At 39.8% G+C, this 19,334-nt stretch overlaps 2 protein-coding genes and 1 long non-coding RNA gene across 3 annotated transcripts; 2 read left to right on the top strand and 1 right to left on the bottom strand.

Annotated features, from left to right (window-relative positions):
* Positions 1–521: 521 nt before the first annotated feature.
* Positions 522–2,069, top strand: LOC127899645 (uncharacterized). Its single transcript, XR_008051522.1, has 3 exons — positions 522–670; positions 759–859; positions 1,638–2,069. It is a non-coding gene; the product is annotated as an uncharacterized LOC127899645 (long non-coding RNA).
* A 4,935-nt stretch (positions 2,070–7,004) lies between these two features.
* On the top strand, positions 7,005–8,393 carry LOC127899803 (uncharacterized). Its single transcript, XM_052433929.1, has 2 exons — positions 7,005–7,331; positions 7,419–8,393. Exons 1-2 carry the CDS (start codon positions 7,005–7,007, stop codon positions 8,391–8,393), a joined length of 1,302 nt encoding a protein of 433 aa, XP_052289889.1.
* A 2,048-nt stretch (positions 8,394–10,441) lies between these two features.
* Positions 10,442–12,578, bottom strand: LOC107174447 (uncharacterized). The gene is made up of 2 exons (XM_052433928.1): positions 12,002–12,578; positions 10,442–11,628 (listed from the first exon to the last, which is right to left on the bottom strand). Exons 1-2 carry the CDS (start codon positions 12,576–12,578, stop codon positions 10,442–10,444), a joined length of 1,764 nt encoding a protein of 587 aa, XP_052289888.1.
* Between the last annotated feature and the right edge of the window lie 6,756 nt (positions 12,579–19,334).

Genomic DNA, 19,334 nt, shown 5'->3' with positions numbered 1-19,334 from the left:
AGTTATCCATTCAAGGACTAAACATATTGAAATTGACTTACACTTCATCAGAGACAAAGTGATTGCTGGAGAACTGCAAATTCAGTACATTCCTAGTGCAGAACAGATAGCTGATATCATGACCAAGCCTCTCTCATTTATTCACTTTAACTATCTTAGAGACAAACTCAATGTGCAGATGTGTCCCTTGAGTTTGAGGGGGGCTGTAAAGGAAGCTCATTGTGCTGAGCTTATGAAGAATAGAAAGGTGAAGAAGCTGATAGTTTCAGCAAGTGAAGTTAGTCAATCATGCCAGCTCAGCAGTGCCAAGTCATCAGAGTTAGTTATGAAATACCAAGTCAGCACAGGATGTTAAAGTCTGTTATTAATAATTCTTGTGTGCATAACTAACTCGTGTGTATATAAGCTGTGATTGATTAAGTTGTAAAATGACTTTTGTGAATTGTCCAGATTCAATGAAATAAAATTTTCTCTGCAATTTTTCCTTTAAAACAAACAGCTCAAGTTTTCTTTTACGTGTGAGGTAATTGTAGCTTTCCGTGTTATTATACATATCAGGATTTGCAAATGTTATCGGTACTTTTTACCTGATCCAACTGTTTCAACCCTGCAGCTTCTTTACCTAATCCTATTTCTTATTGCGTAGAAGCAGAGGGAAAGCTTGGTGGATGTAGGCTCTCATTTTCTTACTATTAGATTGTTCTGAAAATAGAAATATTTCCCCTGTTTCTTGATTTTCAAACAATTTCTTCTTTCAGGTTGTGGCGAGTGCTGTGCAACAGGGTTCGCCTCTTTCCTTCCTAGTTGCATTGAGTTTATTCGCATGGGCGCAATCAAGCAAACGATTAATGTCGGACAGGTAACTTCAACCCCATATGATGGTAATGTTCGTTTAAATAAATTTCTTGATGTCTACAAATTAAGGAAACCTTTGTATGGGTAAAGTTGACATTTTACACTGGCATTATGGGTCTTGAAATCGGTCTGTTTTAGATTCACATGCTGTGATATGCTCTAATGTTAAAACTCAAACCTCTTCTGCATGTTAAATGGATTGTCGTGGATATGCCTGGGATGATCATTTTCTTCGTTTTCACTCATCGTCTTTGTCATTGTAGTTATAATTGATTGTGGAGAGTGAAAACGCACTGTGATGAATGAATGCAAAAGCTATGTAATTAAGACTACATTTATTAGGTTGGTGACCACAAATAATCGGAAGGATATTCACAATAGTGTTATTGAAGCTCTATATGGAATAAGGAGACCAAACCTGTATGTGATAAGAGTTGTATGAATACCAAATGAATTGTCAGAGGATATGGTTACTTTAGATTGCAATTTAAGAATGCTTGAGTTCTAAAAGCACAGAAATGGGATCAGTTAGGGTAAACTCCTTCGTCAGTTAGTGAACTGTCCATCAAAAGTAAATATTTATGTGATTGAGAGAAATTTTGGATTTTTGATGAAAACAAAAATCCTGTATGCATTTGCTTGCCCCCAAGGAGCTGAAGATTCTCAAATTGTTTGTAGACGTAATAGTTCTTCTGATATCATTTGGCTTGCTAATCTTTCTTGCTCGAAAATTTACCCGTTGTGTGGTCTTGATGGTGGATGAAATTGATGTGTGGTTTCAGATGAAGACGGCAGCAGATATGTGTGTGCCATATGACATCGAGAAAAAGCAAAAGCCTTAAAGAGTTCATCAACATTTTCCATTCAGAAGAATCTGTTTTGTGGTTTTCAATATAATTGAAGAAATGATGTTTGTACTGATGCAGATGCAGGAACTTTACACATCTTAAGTTTACGAGATATATATATATTTTTTTGACTCTGTTAGATAGCTGTCAGTTAGTTAACCAATTTATGTTACTCTTCCTTGGCTAGCCAATTAAGAACTTATGTTTGCTGGATTGTAAAGCCTACATCTGGAAGCCACAGGTGATTTTATTTGAAGGCAATTTGTACTAGGCTATATGCGGATTTCTATCTTGATTTCTGTAAGCTTGAAGGAGATTTTTTTATGCGTGAGAGCTTGAAAATTATACATGTACATGTTGAAACTATTGGATATATGTTAAGAATCAAGCATAATTGTGTCAAGATGAAACCATAATTTGGGTGCTGTTTTATGAGTAAACTATCTGCAATTTGGGTGCAGTAAACCTAGGTTGAATACCAGGACATGGTATAAAAGTGAAATCACACATTGAATCTCGCATAAAGATTTTAAAGATGCAAATTCGAATTGTACATGAGATGTTATCTTGATCGAATTGCAGCGGCTTTGTTTTGGATCCAGAAAACAAAATTGAAGGCATAGAGAAGTCTCTATGGGATGCTTATATTAAGGTGCATAATGGCCTCATTGAGTTTTGTGCTGTTGTTCTACGTTGTTTGAGTTTTGTGCTGCGGTTCTGTGTTGCTGCTTTTGCTACCGATTTTGGCTATTTTCTGCCACTCTGTTATTTGCTATTTTTTACTACTTTCGCTGCTGATTTTTACTGTTTTCGCTGCTTTAGCTGTTGTTTTATCTGCTGTTTTTTTTTACTGCTTTTATTTTTTATTTTTTCTGTTCTCTATCGTGTTTTACCCACTGGTTGTCGCATGTTTATTAATATTGTTTGCTGCTGTTTGATTTGCTGTTTTTTGCTGCTAATTTTTTTTCCTGTTTTCTGCGGTTATTTACTGCCGTTACTGTTTTACTCGCCAGTTGATGATGTTTTGTGGTTCTCCTCCTCGAATGCCTACTTTTTCCAGTGTGCAAGCATATCTGTTGAGAGTGGCTGATGAAATCACTAAACTGTTACAGTTGATCTCATGCTTCTCTAGAGAAGGAATTAGACTTATTTTGGTGAAGGGGTTTTTTCTGGTTTTTATATCAGTGTGTGCATTTCTTCAATCACGTAGCTTTGTGGCATTACGATCGATAATGGCTGTTAAGCGAATAAAAGCACCAGGTCGGCCATACTATTATTGCCACCCCGGCATGGATCACCTCAGCCTTGTGGTACGAGCAGAGCACAGGGGCACACATCGACCAGATGTTCATATCAAACCGATATACATTCCCCAGAAAAGCGGGAACACGATCCCACAGAATCACTGCAGTTGCGCTTTGCCCAGAACCGTTGAAGGACACGGGAGATCCCACGTTTGCCACAATGCAACAATCAGAGCCCCATGAGGGGCGGCCACCACCCGAAAAAAGGGGGATAGAGGGTAAGCGGAAAACGTGGGACAAACAGCGGCTATAAAAGAAGAGGAAATCGATGAAGAAAAGGACACAGAAAAATTGAGAGGGGAAAACGCTGCCAAATTGCAACCAGGCCATTTTCTTACAAATTTCGAACAAACTTCTTGAATCCAAATTACATTGTTTTCCCGTAAACACCTTGTACTAACTTAGGCATCGGAGGGTTTACGCCGGCAAAACCACCGGCGTCTCTGATCCGTTTTTGCTGAACGCAGGTCTAGTGAGAGAAAGGAGGGTGATTCCAGCCTTAGCGGTTCGTGCAACAGTCGATATCTTAAACGTTGGTGGAAGAATCTGGTCGGTCCAAGGACGAGCAGATTTCGGCATCAACATTTTGGCGCCGTCTGTGGGGAGCTGGATAAAAAGCTACCACCGAATCAGTAGTTACCGGAGAAACAGCAAACGATTAGATATGGATGTGCCGAGAAAGGATGCTTTGAGGGAGGATAACGAAACTGTGGAGACAATCACTCTCCGGGAAATTGCAAATGAAGCCTGGGAGAGGATGATGCAAGACCGATTGGAGCGGATGGAGAAACAAATGGAGACTCTCGCGACCATAGTGTATGAGCTGAGGGATGAGCGGAGAAAGGATTGTGAAACCCCCGTGGGGAGAGATGATGTTGGAGCAGAACCCAGCTTCCGGAGGCGTAGAGTTGAGGAAATCCCTCCGCCGGTAGACCAACTTAATGGGGTGCATCCCCACAGAAGCACTAGTCGGGCTTCAGGAGAACGAGTAGATGAAGGGAGGGACCAACCTTGCCCCAGACGGGTACCGGAGATTGATGGCCGAGGGGCCAGTATTGATGAAGGAGAGCTCAGACAGCGGTTGCAAAATGCCGAGCAGGAACGAGTTTAGATAGCTGCGCGTGATCCTGACCGTGCCGTAGAATTGGAGGAAGAAGTGCGCAGATTAGCGCAAGTGATAGAGGAGATACAGGGCAAGAGAAAGTCCCCGAGCTGGAGGATAATGCTAGATGAAGAATCTCCACTATCAGCTGTGATCATGGGTACCATAATCCCAAGAGATTTCCGCTTTCCCGACCTCAAATACTCCGGGCGAAGTGATCCATTGGTGCATATTGAACGTTTCAACGACGTGACGGGTGTTCAAGGGTTAACACCAGCCCAGAGATGTAGGGTGTTACCATTGACACTGGAAGGACGAGCCCGAAAATGGTACCGCAAGCTGTCACGAGGAAGTATCAGAGGGTACGAGCAGATGTGCCAAGAGTTGGCCGAATAGTTCCGAGGAGCAGTGGCCTCAGAGGATGATATGATGGAGCTAATGGGAATGAAGCAGGAGGAACAAAAATCCCTTCGGGATTTTATAAAACGATACCACCGAGCCGTGCTTGATTTGAGGGCCTTCAATCACCCGCAGGCGTTGAGGGGATTAAAGGAGGGAGTGAGGATAGGCCGGCTATGGTATAACTTGAGAAGTCCCTTGGTACAAAATTACTCAGCGGGGTATGAGCAGGCAAAGAGAGACATTGAAATCGAAGAGAAAAAGTCGGCGAGGATAAAAAGTGAACAACTGGAGGAGCTGAGAAGAAAGGAAAGGAGAATCCCGAGTGGGAGCGGATCGGGAAAGCGAGCTGGGGAGTCCTCAGCTATGGGCGGAATATCAGCTTGGTCCCGCCCTTACCACGTAGCTCCGAGACCACAACAGTTCCAACACAGCCGAGCCCAACCTCCGCGCACTTCATTCCCGGAGCGGCAACGAGAATTCAGGCAGATGGCTGCCCGTCCTTATTACAACGCTCCCAGAGCATTACATGCAAGTGGTTCCAGGGCAGGAAGACCAGACCAGCTAGCGACTATACCAACCCGAGATGACATTCAGGATAGCCGAGCAGTTCAACTGGTAGACCAGAGCTTGGCATATAGACAGTACACTCCATTGAAGATCTCAATGGAGGAATTGTATGAGAGGATCGAAGGACGAGGCCTGCTGTACCCGCCAGCCCCTATAACAAAACTGGCTCACCGACGGGATAAGAACAGATTCTGCAAGTTTTACGACACTCATGGTCACACAATCGACCAATGTCGTGACCTGAAGATTCAGGTGGAGGACTTAGTACGGAACCGGTACTTGGATGAGTATGTAGAGGGGGTGTCCCCGATCATCGAATCAAAGTATATACGGGATGAAGAAGTTCAGAGGGGTCTGGAACGTGAACAGCCGACCATCCATGTGATAGCCGGGGGGCCAACATTGGCTGGGGATTCGAACAGAGCACGGAAGAACTATGGGAGATACGCCATGACTGGCAAAGAGGTGCTTCTAAATTTGCCAGCGGCCAAGAAGGCGAAGGTACGGCAAGTTCCCATTATGTGGACGGAGGATGACGAGGAGGGTATTTTGTATCCTCATGAGGATGCACTGGTGATTAAAGCATTGGTGGCTAGCACAGAATTGCGGCGAATACTGGTGGACACGGGCAGTTCAGTTGACATTCTATTTAAGTCAGCCCTAGATGATATGGGGATTTTAGATTTAAAGCTGGAGTGGACGAATACATCCTTAAAAGGATTTGGAGGGGGACGGTTAACTCCCTTGGGGATCATTGAACTCCTGATTACTGTGGGGACAAAGCCGTTTGAAAGAACGGTGATGCTGGACTTCGTCGTGGTAGAGGAAAGAAGCCCTTATCAGATGATATTGGGGAGACCGTTCATGAGGATAAGCCAATGCGTTGTATCAACGCATTATTTGGCGCTAAAGTACAGAGTAAATAAAGTGGTAGGCGTTGTAAAAGGCGACCAGAGGATGGCAAGGAGCTGTTATGCTACAACAGCCAAGGAGACATTATAGGTTACTTCTCTGGATAATCGAGGAGATTCTAAAAAGGGTCGCCAAGAGCCTGTTGAAAAGCTAGAAGAGATTGTTATAAGTAGAAGCAACCCGAGTAGAGTGGTTAAGATCGGATCAGGACTGGTCGGGACAGTAAAAGACGAGCTGGTAAAGTGCCTACAGTCCCATGCAGATATATTCGCTTGGTCTCACGGGGACATGCCAGGAATTGATCGCAAGGTAGCTTGCCACAAGTTGACAATCAAGAAGGGGGCAAGGCCGGTGAGACAGAAGAGGATATGCTTTAACCAGGAAAGGTACGAGGCCATAAACACCGAGGTGGAGAAGCTGTTGAAAGCATGATTTATAAGGGAGGCCAAGTACCCGGAGTGGATTTCCAATGTAGTACTGGTGAAGAAGGCCAACGGGAAGTGGAGAATGTGTGTGGATTTCACAGATCTTAATAAGGCGTGCCCGAAAGACAGTTTTCCTCTACCAAAGATAGACCAATTGGTGGATTCGACAGCGGGTCACAGTCTGCTCAGCTTCATGGATGCCTTTTCGGGATACAACCAGATACCCATGGACGAGCAGGATGAGGAAAACACCACCTTTATAACTAATATGGGTTTGTTTTGCTACAGGGTAATGCCTTTCGGCCTGAGAAATGCCGGAGCTACGTATCAAAGGATAGTGAACAAGATCTTCAAGCCCTTGATTGGACATACTATGGAGGTATATGTAGACGATATGATCACAAAGTCCAAAGAACCGAGGGATCACGTGAAACACTTGGAAGAAACCTTTGAATTGTTGAGGAAGTATGAAATGAGGCTAAACCCGGAGAAGTGTGCATTTGGGGTTAGCTCGGGCAAATTTTTATGATTCCTGGTAAGCCACCGAGGGATCGAGGCCAACCCGGAAAAAATACGGGCGGTGATAGAAATGAGGTCCCCACGAACAGTTAAGGAGGTGCAGAGCCTTACAGGGAAGTTGGCAGCATTAAACCGATTCATCTCGCGGGCCACAGATAAATGTCACCCTCTCTTCCAAACCATAAAGAAAGGGAAAAAGATGGAGTGGACATCAGAATGCGAGGAAGCGTTTGAGCAGCTGAAGGAATACCTGACCCGGGCCCCATTACTATCGACTCCGAGAGAGGGTGACCAGCTGCTGTTGTACTTAGCAATCTCTAAATGGGCTACCAGCTCGGTATTAGTCAGGGAAGAAGAAGGAAAGCAACACCCGGTATACTACACGAGCAAGGCCCTGGTAGATGCAGAAACTAGATACCCATTGATGGAGAAGTGGGCGCTGGCTCTAATAACGGCAGCACGAAAATTCTGACCATATTTTCAGGCCTATCAGGTTATTATGATGACCGACCAGCCGCTTCGGCAAACACTTCAAAAATCAGATGCATCGGGTCGATTAGTACAATGGTCCGTAGAGCTAAGTGAATTTGACCTCTCCTATAGGCCCCGAGGAGCAATCAAAGTCCAAGCTCTGGCAGAATTTATGGTTGACCGAGCTGATACAGGGGAAGAAATTCGGGAGGAGCAACTAACAGAGCAGGAGAAGCCAGAGGGGGTGTGGTTGGTAATGGTTCACGGATCATGTAGTGAGCAAGGATCCGGAGCAAGAGTTGTAATACGGAGCCCAGATGGAACCGAAATAACGTATGCAGTGAAGTTTGAATTTCAGCTCACAAACAACCAAGCTGAATATGAGGCCTTTATCACCGGGCTCGGACTTGCACACGCTCTAAGAGCAGAGAGGGTAGAAATTCGAGCAGATTCTCAACTGGTGTGTAATCAGCTCAATGATCAGTTCGAAGCAAGGGGAGAGAAGATGGGTCTTTATTTGAAGAAGGCGAAGCAGATGGTTGGGCTTTTCCAAGCGGTGGAGGTAAAGCAGATATCTCGGAATGAGAATTACCGAGCAGATATGTTGGCTAGGATGGCTGCCATTGCAGATCCAAAATTACCTAAGTCGGTTCCACTAGAGGTGAGGATCTCACCAAGTATAGAGGAAGAAGCAGAGGTTATGAGAATAAGTACTGGAGAATCTTGGATGGACCCGATTCGCGCATATGTCCGCGATGGAGTTTTACCAGAGGACAAAAGGCAAGCAAGAAAATTAAAATGCCGAGCAGCGAGGTATACGCTACTGGATGGAGTGCTATACTGCCGAGGGTTCACCTTGCCCCTTTTGAGATGTTTGGATGATGAGGAGGCGGATTATGTGCTGAGAGAGATTCATGAGGGAATATGCGGCAATCACTCGGGAGCAAGAACTTTAGCCTTCAAGGCACTCCGACAAGGATACTTCTAGCCAACCATGCACCAGGATGCGAAAAAGATGGCAAAGAATTGTAAAACATGCCAAAGCTTCTCCGAGGTTCCTGCACAACCCCCGGAAAAGCTGACGGCTATGACATCCCCGTGGCCTTTCGCTCAATGGGGAATCAACTTGATTGGTCTGTTGCCTAAGGGACGAGGAGCGGCGACACATGCAATTATGGCAATAGACTACTTCATCAAGTGGGTGGAAGTGGGAGTCCTCAGCCAAATCATAGAGAGAAAGACAATAGATTTTATTTGAAAAAATATCATCTGCAGATATGGGATCCCCTACGCCATCATCACAGACAATGGGAGGCAATTTGACAACAGCAACTTCAGGGAATTTTGCCGAAACTTGGGGGTGGACCTGAAGTTCTGTACCCCCGCACACCCCCAGGCAAATGGACAAGTGGAAGCAGCCAACAAGGTGATAAAGAAGCTCCTGAAGACTAGATTGGGAGAGAATAAGGGAGCTTGGGTTGACGAGCTACCAGGAGTATTGTGGGCCTATAGGACAACTCACAAAACCGCCACAGGGGAAACCCCGTTCGCTTTAGCTTTTGGTCATGAGGCGGTAGTCCCAGCAGAAGTGGGAGTGGGGACACATCGGACGGAATATTTCACTGAGGAGCAAAATGACGAGCAGATCTGCTTGAGTCTGGACCTGCTGGAGGAAAAAAGGGAAGGGACATCGCAGAGAGTGGCCCAGTGTCAACAAAGGGTCATGCGTTATTACAACAAGAACGTACGCGTGAGGCAGTTCCGAGCAGGAGATTGGGTACTTAGGAAGGTGAACCAGAACACCCGGGATCCTAACCATGGCGCTCTTGGCCCAAAGTGGGAAGGCCCATACCGAGTGATATGAGCCACTGGACCAGGAGCATATAAATTAGCGTACCAAGACGGACGAGACGTGAAGAGGTCATGGAACGCCGAACACCTGAAGAAGTATTTCCAATAAGCAAAATGCTCTATTAAATCCTCACTCTGGCAAGTTATTTCTGTTACAATGCATGATGGCCTGTAGCACATGCATATATTTTGTATTTTTGTAATACATTCAAATTTCAATAAAGATGAATTCAGAATGAAATCCCCTGCTAGCGAGCCCAATAAGAAATTTTTTACTAAGGCAAGTAAGTGCCTACTTCTGCTCGGTCAGTGAAAGACTAGCAGCTAATTTCTTGTAAAAATTTTACTAAGGCAAGTGAGTGCCTGCTTCTGCTTGGTCAACAGAAGACCAGCAGCTAATTTACGAGAACTTTACTAAGGCAAGTGAGTGCCTGCTTCTGCTCGGTCAACAGAAGACCAGCAGCTAATTTACGAGAACTTTACTAAGGCAAGTGAGTGCCTGCTTCTGCTCGGTCAACAAAAGTCCAGCAGCTAAAGCTTCGAAAATTCTACTAAGGCAACAAAGTGTCTGTTTCTGCTCGGTCAACGAAAGACCAACAGCTAAAGCTTCGAAAATTCTACTAAGGCAACAAAGTGCCTACTTCTACTCGGTCAACAGAAGACCAGCAGCTAATTTACGAGAACTTTACTAAGGCAAGTGAGTGCCTGCTTCTGCTCGGTCAACAAAAGACCAGCAGCTAATTTACGAGAACTTTACTAAGGCAAGTGAGTGCCTGCTTCTGCTCAGTCAACGAAAGACCAGCAGCTAAAGCTTCGAAAATTCTACTAAGGCAACAAAGTGCCTGTTTTTGCTCGGTCAACGAAAGACCAGCAGCTAAAGCTTCGAAAATTCTACTAAGGCAACAAAGTGCCTACTTCTGCTTAGTCAACGAAAAACCAGCAGCTAAATTTACGAAACCTTGACTAAGGCAAGTAAGTGTCTGCTCCTGCTCGGTCACTGAAGACCAGCAGGCAATTTTGCAAAAATTTTACTAAGGCAAACGGATGCCTATTCCTGTTCGATGCACTAAAGAACCAACAGGCAAAACCAGACAAGAAAGCCAATAGAGAGCATTCAAAAAATTTTATAAACGTTCAAATGTTTACAAAGCAAATGAAAAACTAGAGTCTTTACAAAAATAAGACCTAAGGATTAGGAGGATCAACGGCCTCAGCAGGTGAAGGGTCAGCTATCTCGGGAGGTGGAAGGTCAGTAATATCGGGAGGTGGAAGGTCAGCAATATCGGGAGGAGGAGGCACGGACCTCTGTCCTACTTCAAAAACACGCTGCCCAGCTTCTCCCTCCTGCACCCCATCCAAAGGAGCCTCCACCTGCTCCTGCTCACCCTGCTCCTTATCTGCTTGGTCGACCTCTGCCATATACCGCTGCACTCCGGCCTCCAGCTTGCTCATGTCTAGCTCGGGATATTCAGTCTTAAGCACAGACATGATGCACTTGTAGGAGAAGGCAACCCCAAAATCATACTCGGCATCCAGCCGATCATCCACATCAGCGGATTTGCCTCTCTCCTCAGTCAGCTGCTCACCCAAGGATTTGATTTCCCCCTCAAGGGCGGCCCTCAAAGTATTCCTTTCAGTTTGAGTAGCTTGAAGATCAGATCTCAGGTCACCCAACTCGCCCTCGAGTTTGGAGGAAGTGGATTCAGCAACCGCAACCTTCTCCTCTAGCTCCGTAATCTCCTTGTTCAGCTCAGCCAGCTTCTCCTTGGAGCGATCAGCAGAGTCAGCTTTCTTCTTCAATTCCTGATTATCAGCTTGGAGCTTCCTCTCATGGCGCGCGGACCCAATCTTATAGCACGAAACCATAGTGGCCAACCTGAAGGACACTCTCTGAACAGAAGCAGCTAGCTCGGAGAGGTTCATACTCTCGATGTCCTTCACCATCTTGGGCCCCACCGATTTCTTGAAATCCTTCTGATACGGGCTCAGGTAGTCTGCTTGATCCCGAGATGGTAGAGGAGAAGATCGGTCCCCAGACTGGTGGCTGGCCTCAGGACTCTTGTCAGAAGTTTTCTCCCCGCCACTCTTACGGGGTGGGGGAGGGGGCAGAGCAGGGACAGGAGCCTTGGAAGGGCCGACGCTGGTTTTCTTCGGAGGAGGAGGGGGGTTGCTGGAGCTACTTGGAGCTCGACCACTCTTCCTGCTCATTGCGCTAAGGATCGTGTTATCCATTCCAACAGCTAGGTCCACTAGGCCCGAACCGACCAGGCTTGTTGGGGACAGGAGGTCTTGGCAGGTAGAAGCGTTAAACAGAGCAGTTTCCACCCAAAGCAAAGGTCGATCTTCAAGCCCCCCGATTAAACCCCACGATTCTGAAATAGCAAAAGAGGTTAAAGAACTCGATAAGTGACAATTTGACTAAGAACATAGGCAAAAATGAACGACCTGGGGTGACAAAATGTGTGGGAAGATAAATGTCCCCACCAAGCGACCGAACCGCTGGACACCAATTCCCTCCAGCAAAGAAGAATTTGTTCTTCTAATTTTTACATGAAGAGGGAAACCCAATGATCGGTTTCCTCTTTGCAGAACTGGACATAAAGTAGTACCAGCCCGCTTCCCTCGGGCTACTCCGCAGCTGGTACAGATATTTCACTTCAACAAGGGAAGGCTCCTCCGACCCGCACCTCTCTCACAACACAAACATTGCCGAGAGAACCCTCCACCCATTTGGGTGTAGCTGACCTGGGGCTAGGTGCATATCGCCCAATATCTTGGCAAAATAACGTTGAAGGGGCAGCCGAGCTCCTAGTCTGAAACTCTCCAAATGCATCGTCACATACCCTTTCGGAGGCCGACTAGGGACATCACCTTTTCCAGGAACTACAAGAAGAACATCATTGGGGATGTCGTAGAGGTTCCTAAGCTTAAATAGATCAGTGGGGGTGGTGGCACAAGCTATGAAATCAATAGGGTAGGAATCAGCCTCCACCCTATGGCCAAGATGCCTTTTTTTAGCAGGTCCGCTCGGTCCGAAACTGCTCCCCTCACCATCACCAGTTCCTTCAGGGATCCCAACCCCACTAAAGCCGTGGTCCTCACCAGAGCCCGACGCAGACCCACCTCTATTCCCTACAAGCTCTAGTTCGGGGGAGGGAGAGACAACCAAGGGTCGTGGGTACTCAAGGGTATCCTTACCATGGGAAGGACCTACACTACTGGAGGGGCCTAAGAAATCTGTGGTTATTGACACGTTGAGGCCTGAATCCCCTGATTCTTCATCACCCTCGTCAACAATTAACTTTCTTTTCCGATTTGACATATCAGAATCCCAAAAGAAAAACAAAGAAAAGAAAGTTTAGGGTTGACAAGGTTTGACTATCAATTTCTACTCTTGACTCATTTCACTCACAAGACCAGAAACTGGGGGACTGGTGTTAAGCGAATAAAAGCACCAGGTCGGCCATACTATTATTGCCACCCCGGCATGGATCACCTCAGCCCTGTGGTACGAGCAGAGCACAGGGGCACACACCAACTAGATGTTCATATCGAACCGATATACATTCCCCAGAAAAGCGGGAACACGATCCCACAGAATCACGGCAGTTGTGCTTTGCCCAGAACCGTTGAAGGGCACGGGAGATCCCACGTTTGCCACAATGCAACAATCAGAGCCCCATGAGGGGCGGCCACCACCCGAAAAAGGGGGGATAGAGGGTAAGCGGAAAACGTGGGACAAACAGCGGCTATAAAAGAAGAGGAAATCGATGAAGAAAAGGACACTGAAAAATTGAGAGGGGAAAATGCTGCCAAATTACAACCAGACCATTTTCTTACAAATTTCGAACAAACTTCTTGAATCCAAATTACATTGTTTTCCCGTAAACACCTTGTACTAACTTAGGCATTGGAGGGTTTACGCCGGCAAAACCACCGGCGTCTCTTATCCGTTTTTACTGAACGCAGGTCTAGTGAGAGAAATGAGGGTGATTCCAGCCTTAGCGGTTCGTGCAACAGTCGATATCTTAAACGTTGGTGAAAGAATCTGGTCGGTCCAAGGACGAGCAGATTTCGACATCAACAATGGCAACTCCACAATGATGATAATGATAATTTTGTGATTCAGACACGTTGTTAGGAATTCTGTATTGGTTTTTCTCTCGCCTTCGATGTCTACGATGAAGCATATTATGGCTTTTAATCTGCAACTGCTGCAAAATGGACTCACTAGCTAGCAAATAATAATATATAGTGCTGTCAAATTTATAAAGATTATATATACACACACTTTCGTGTTCAATGCACCGACACTAGATGTATATTGGCATTTAGAAAAATTGGCAATAACTAATGACTTTCAAGATTAATTAAATGACAATATTCAGTCTATCATAAAACAAGTTTTCAACAAGTGAAGAGGAGGTACTCTTTATAATTGGATAATTAATGCAACCTTCAATATTTTCAACCAAAAAAAAAAATGATATTTGATATGTATTCAACATTAGGGAAAAACCTCCCATATCGAAGGTTTGCTTAAACGATCAAATAAATCCACTTAGTTTCGTAAATGGTTGTACATATCCTCTTTTTGACTATTTATTGGGTTATGTTTGAGAGTTAGGACTAAGTGTGGGATTATACTAACTTTGAGATTAAATATTATTCTATATTTAGCAATTTTCCTTAGATTGGATTATGAGAGACTAAATTCTAAGTTAGTTGTTAAATAAAGGGGATTGGCAATACCAATTTATAAATAGATTTAAATGGGATTAGAATAAGAGGATAAAATGTTCATTTGTAATATTTCTTTCATATATAACACCATCTTTTATTTATTACTTCAAATTTAATTAATGAATTAATTATTTTATTCATGATTTACTTGAAATATATTTTTTATTTTGTTTTTATATTCTAATTAAATTGGTACTTTAATTTAATAATTTTTTACATTAATTGATTGTACTAAATTTAATAATCACCAATGTGATATTAAAATATAATTATGAAAATTAATAATACTAGTAATTAATTGATTTTATATATTATTTGCTAATTTTTTGATAAAATAAAATATATATCTAAAATATCTAAATAATCAAAAAGTTTTATTAATTTATATTTTTTATTACAATTATGACTACCCATAAGTAATTTACTGTATATTTAATGTTCTTATTAATTATATTTAAATTAATCTTAATTATTATTCTTAAATATTCATAAATAGTTTTTTATTTAAATATAATTTAATATTGTCTAATCCAATGTTGTACTAAACATAAGACAGTAGTGTATAATCCAACATAACACTTAGTCCAATTTAGTCTTGCATGCCAAATGTAATCTTATACACTTTGATTACAACACGCCAATAATTGACTTAAATAAACTTCTATAAAATTATAAGTTAAAATTAAAATAGTATGATATATAAAATAAGATAAAATTTATAAATTATTTTGAATATTAGAAAAATGATTTTAACATTATTAATTTGTCATATTCTTTTACTACTAATAAAATTTGTTTGACAAATTAATAATATTAAAATAATTATACCTAACATTCACAATAATTTATAAAATTTATATATTTTGTTAGCAATTTTTTTAATTATGTCTATATTACTATAAATCTTAAAGTCAATTTTTGGATTAATAGATTTTAGTATATATAATAATAACTTAATATTAAAAATAATTTTCATTACATACGTTATTCTATTAATTATCTTATTGTAATATTTTATTTGTATCATATGATATTTATTAATTATTTTTTTATCTTATTAGTATATTTATATTTATTTGTGTTGTTGTAATCAAAGGGTATAGTAACTAAAAATGTGTTTATGTGACTATTTAACCTAAAGGGTCTTTGTGACCATTTAAGTAAACCTTGGAAATGTGTGACAATAGTCATTCTAATGACTTTCAAGATTGAAAGTGAGTCGGATTATCAAATTATGAAGCATTAATACGTAATGTTTTATGGTTATTTTAAGGTTGAAGCTGGTTTATTCATTAAACAAGCTTTTAACAAGAGGAGAAAGTTCCCTTTAAAATTTAATAATTAATACAACCTTCAATAACAAAAAAGTCATATAATAAGGATGATGATTCTTGTTCACTTGGATACATATATATAACCTATGATGTGGTAAGCAAGGTATCAATTATGTATTTCTTGTATCTGAAAAAATGAATAATCCTTTAACGAAGGTTATCATCAATTGCAGGTTTCTAGTTTGGCTGCTTAGTTTTAGGACTACGAATTTTACAATATCATAATTAAAGGAAAGAATATATGCGGTAGTCTTTGCCTGATCTACTTTCTTCTTCTTAATTAACCACTTAAAAGGAAAGAATATTGTATACGCAGCGCACTATAATACTCTAATTACCAATTCTTTATCTTATAATATAAGTTCATAGTGATTAATTTGCCCTTCTCCAGCAAAAAAACAAATCCCATTTCAGCACATCTACAAGAGCCCTCATTTCTCTTTGCTCCAGCCAATTGATAGCAGAATCATCACAGACACCTTGAGCTCCGTCAATCATCATAGACAATTGGTGACTAGTGGGAGCATTACAAGGAAGGTACGACGAGTACAAACTGATAGATTTGTTTATATGATTCGGCTGTAGTTTTTATATATGGTTAAATTATGACAATAATCAAGAGATAATCATGTACCTCATTAGTTTCATAAATGTACATACTAATTTATTCCCCTGCTTGCCAGAATCAAACATGTAGAATTAGATAAATTTTAAGATTTAAACTTTTCAATTCATTAAAAATCTATTGGGATATTAATCGGTAAAACCACTTCGGGGTAGTACAAGAGGTTTGTGGTGCTAACCAATTTATGTGAGTGGAGAAAGAATTAGGCTTTTTTAATAAAAATTAATAATCATAATAATAAAAGGACATAAATTTCAAGATTTAAAACTTTAGACTTCATTAGAAGTAAGAGGGGGATCGTAAAAAATTTGAATGTAACTTATCGATCGTGGAATGGATTTTTTTTTTTTTTGTTGTTGCAGCTATTTACACACCTTTGAACACATGTTAGGGTGAGGGTATTTCAATATTTTACCCACATCTCAATAAAATATTTTGAGGTGATGCTACCACTAAACAACTCATTAAACTCATTTACTTAATACACACACTTCTAAAATTTAAAATGCACAATTTTATTTTACAAACCCATTAATACCTAAAATACCCTTATTAAGTTAAATTATCACAATTTCTCTTATCATTTTCTTTTCCCATCATTTCTCCGTTTCTTCACTCTTTTCTTCTTCATTTTTGGAGCTTTACCCATAGCTTTTTTATTCCAAATTCTCAAACTTTTTATTTTATTTTTTAATAGCTATTTTTCCCGTTGATATTTCATGCGTTTATATGATTCAGCTATAGTTTTAACTTTTATATATGGTCAAGTTATAACAGTAATCAAGAGATAATCATGTTCATCATAAGTTGCATAAATGTACATACTAATTTATTCCTCTACTTGCCAGAACCATACATATAAAATGAGATACATTTTAAGGTTTAATCTTAGGGTTGGCAATAAGCTCCGGATCCAGCCCAGATCCGCAACAATCCGGAAGATCCGGATCTGGAAAAATACGGATCCGCATGCTAAAAAATGCGAATCCAGATCTTAAAAATCACAATCCGTGCGGATCCGGATGTAAGTGCATCCGGAAAACCGAATATCTGGATCCACAATTTTTTATAATTAAATTATTTATTTAATTAAATTTCAATTGAAAAATAGATAAATTAAATTATTTATTTAAATGTATAAGCATAATTAACTCTCTAGTCTTCATTAACTTTAAAAAATATGTTAATAAACTAATAATAATTATAATAATTAGAGAATATTGTAATAAATCGGTTTACCTTACATTTTTTTTATGCTTGATTTATATTGTGAAATTATTATTTGTGAATTTATGGTGTTGTTGTATGTTATTTATGTTGAATTGAAGTTAAATTGTTGATTCTTAAATTATAATTGAATTTTATTTAATATTATTATGTAAATTATTAAATAAAATTATATTTAAATTTATTATTATGCATATCCGAATATCCGGAATATCCGTCCGCAATTTGTGCGGATGTTATCCGCATCCGGATTCTTATTTTTTTTTGCGGATCCGGATGTCAAAAGTTTAATCCGGATCCAGATCCAAATTTTGCCATCCCTAGTTTAAAACTTTGCAATTCGTTAAAAATCTTGCGGGATATTAACCGATAAAACCACTTAGGGATAGTACAAGAGGTTTATGATTTCTCAACCCATTTATGTGGGTGGAGAGAGAATCAAGTGTTTTTTTAAATAAAGAATAATTAATAATTAATAATCAAATTAATAAAAATAAATAAATTGTAAGGGGGATCGTAAAAGTTTTGTATGTAACATATCGGTAGTGGAAAGAATTTTTTTTGGAGAGGCTATTTGGCTTGGAACATATATTACAATACTCTCTTCATCCACTTCTCAATAAAATATTTTATTAAAAAAATTTCCTTAATTGAATTATTGTTTTAGCCATATATTATGTTCGTTTATCTCCCTAAAGTTTTTATTCTTTCACCCTTTTTTCTCTTTTCCTCTGTGTCTCCCCAATTTTTTTCCAGTCCTATGGGGTTCTTATTAAAGCTTCTATTGAGTAAAATCTATATTAAAATTTCTTATAAAAAAAAAAGAAAAAAAGAATGCGTCTCTTTTAAAAATTGTCTTTCCTTCCTTTACCCTTGAGTTACTATTAGATGTATAAGCTCAAGATGAGACTAGTAATTGGATTTCCATTAAAAGTTTTAATTTCAAAAAATCAAAAGATCACCATACAAATATCAAAAGGTCACTAACTTAATTATACTGGTAATAATTAAGATAAATAAAAGACCTACTATTTCTGTTTGATGTTATTATGATAAAGAAAGAAAAAAAAGAAATAGCAAGTTGCTGTAGTTGCAACAATTGAGGATATGCTAATAAAAGTGTTACAGAGATAGATTTAATTGATAAAAATAAGATTTTAATAAAAAGTTTTGAGAGAAACAATTAATAAAAACTAATGATATTTATTAAGGGTATATTATGAATATTTGTGGCCTTTTTTGAGGTAATTAAATAAATTTTAAGTTGTGATAATGTGTTTATTACATAAGTGGATTTATTCAGTATTCTAGTGGATTTAAGTAGTCTCAACTCTCATATTATAATAAATTTTTATATTGCTACAATTGCCCTAATATAGTGGACAATATTATATTGTACACATAAGAATACTCTAGCACCCAATTAAAATTTTTAGTAAAACATATAAGAACTCTAAATGTAAAGAGAATTCCGTCAAGGTATTGCAGTAGTATTTAATGCTCTTGGCTAGTGTAAACTATTGTGCCACATGTAGTATTTCGATCCTGACAAGTGCATTACAAATAATGACTCTTATTTCAGGTCTTTTAGGTACTTTAGAGATATATTAGCTATGGAGCTAGTATTAGGTCATCACGTGCTTCTTTTAATGAAAGATGTGGTTCATTTTTCCCTATACCAAAGCATTTTCTGTGGAATAATCGTGTCAAATGCTCATTTATCAAGGGCACGTGTGGTGTTGTCAGTATGATATGCTAACCCACGTGCACTTATGGAAAATCAAATGAGAAAAATGAATTAAAAAATACAAAAGCTAATTAATAATGTTCGAGTTTGAGATGAAGAATATTTAATTTTATGGATATAAAGATAAGAAATATTTAATGAGAACTATCCTAATATTAAAATACTATTTCAAATAAATTTTATTTGACGTAATAGTATGTCTCATAATAAGACTCATCGATGTCAGAATCGTATATGTAAAATGAGATAAATTTTAAGGTTTAAAACTTTGCAATTCATTAAAAAATCTAGTGCGATTTTAATTGGTAAAACCTCTTAGGGGTAGTACAAGAGGTTTATAATTCCCTAATCCATTTATGTGGGTGGAGAGGGAATTAAGAGTTTTTTAATAAAGAATTAATA

Source organism: Citrus sinensis, chromosome 9 (assembly GCF_022201045.2).
Source record: "Citrus sinensis cultivar Valencia sweet orange chromosome 9, DVS_A1.0, whole genome shotgun sequence".
Lineage (NCBI taxonomy): Eukaryota > Viridiplantae > Streptophyta > Magnoliopsida > Sapindales > Rutaceae > Citrus > Citrus sinensis.
The sequence above is the reverse complement of the archived record's forward strand: the minus strand, read 5'-3'. Positions and strand labels throughout refer to the sequence as shown.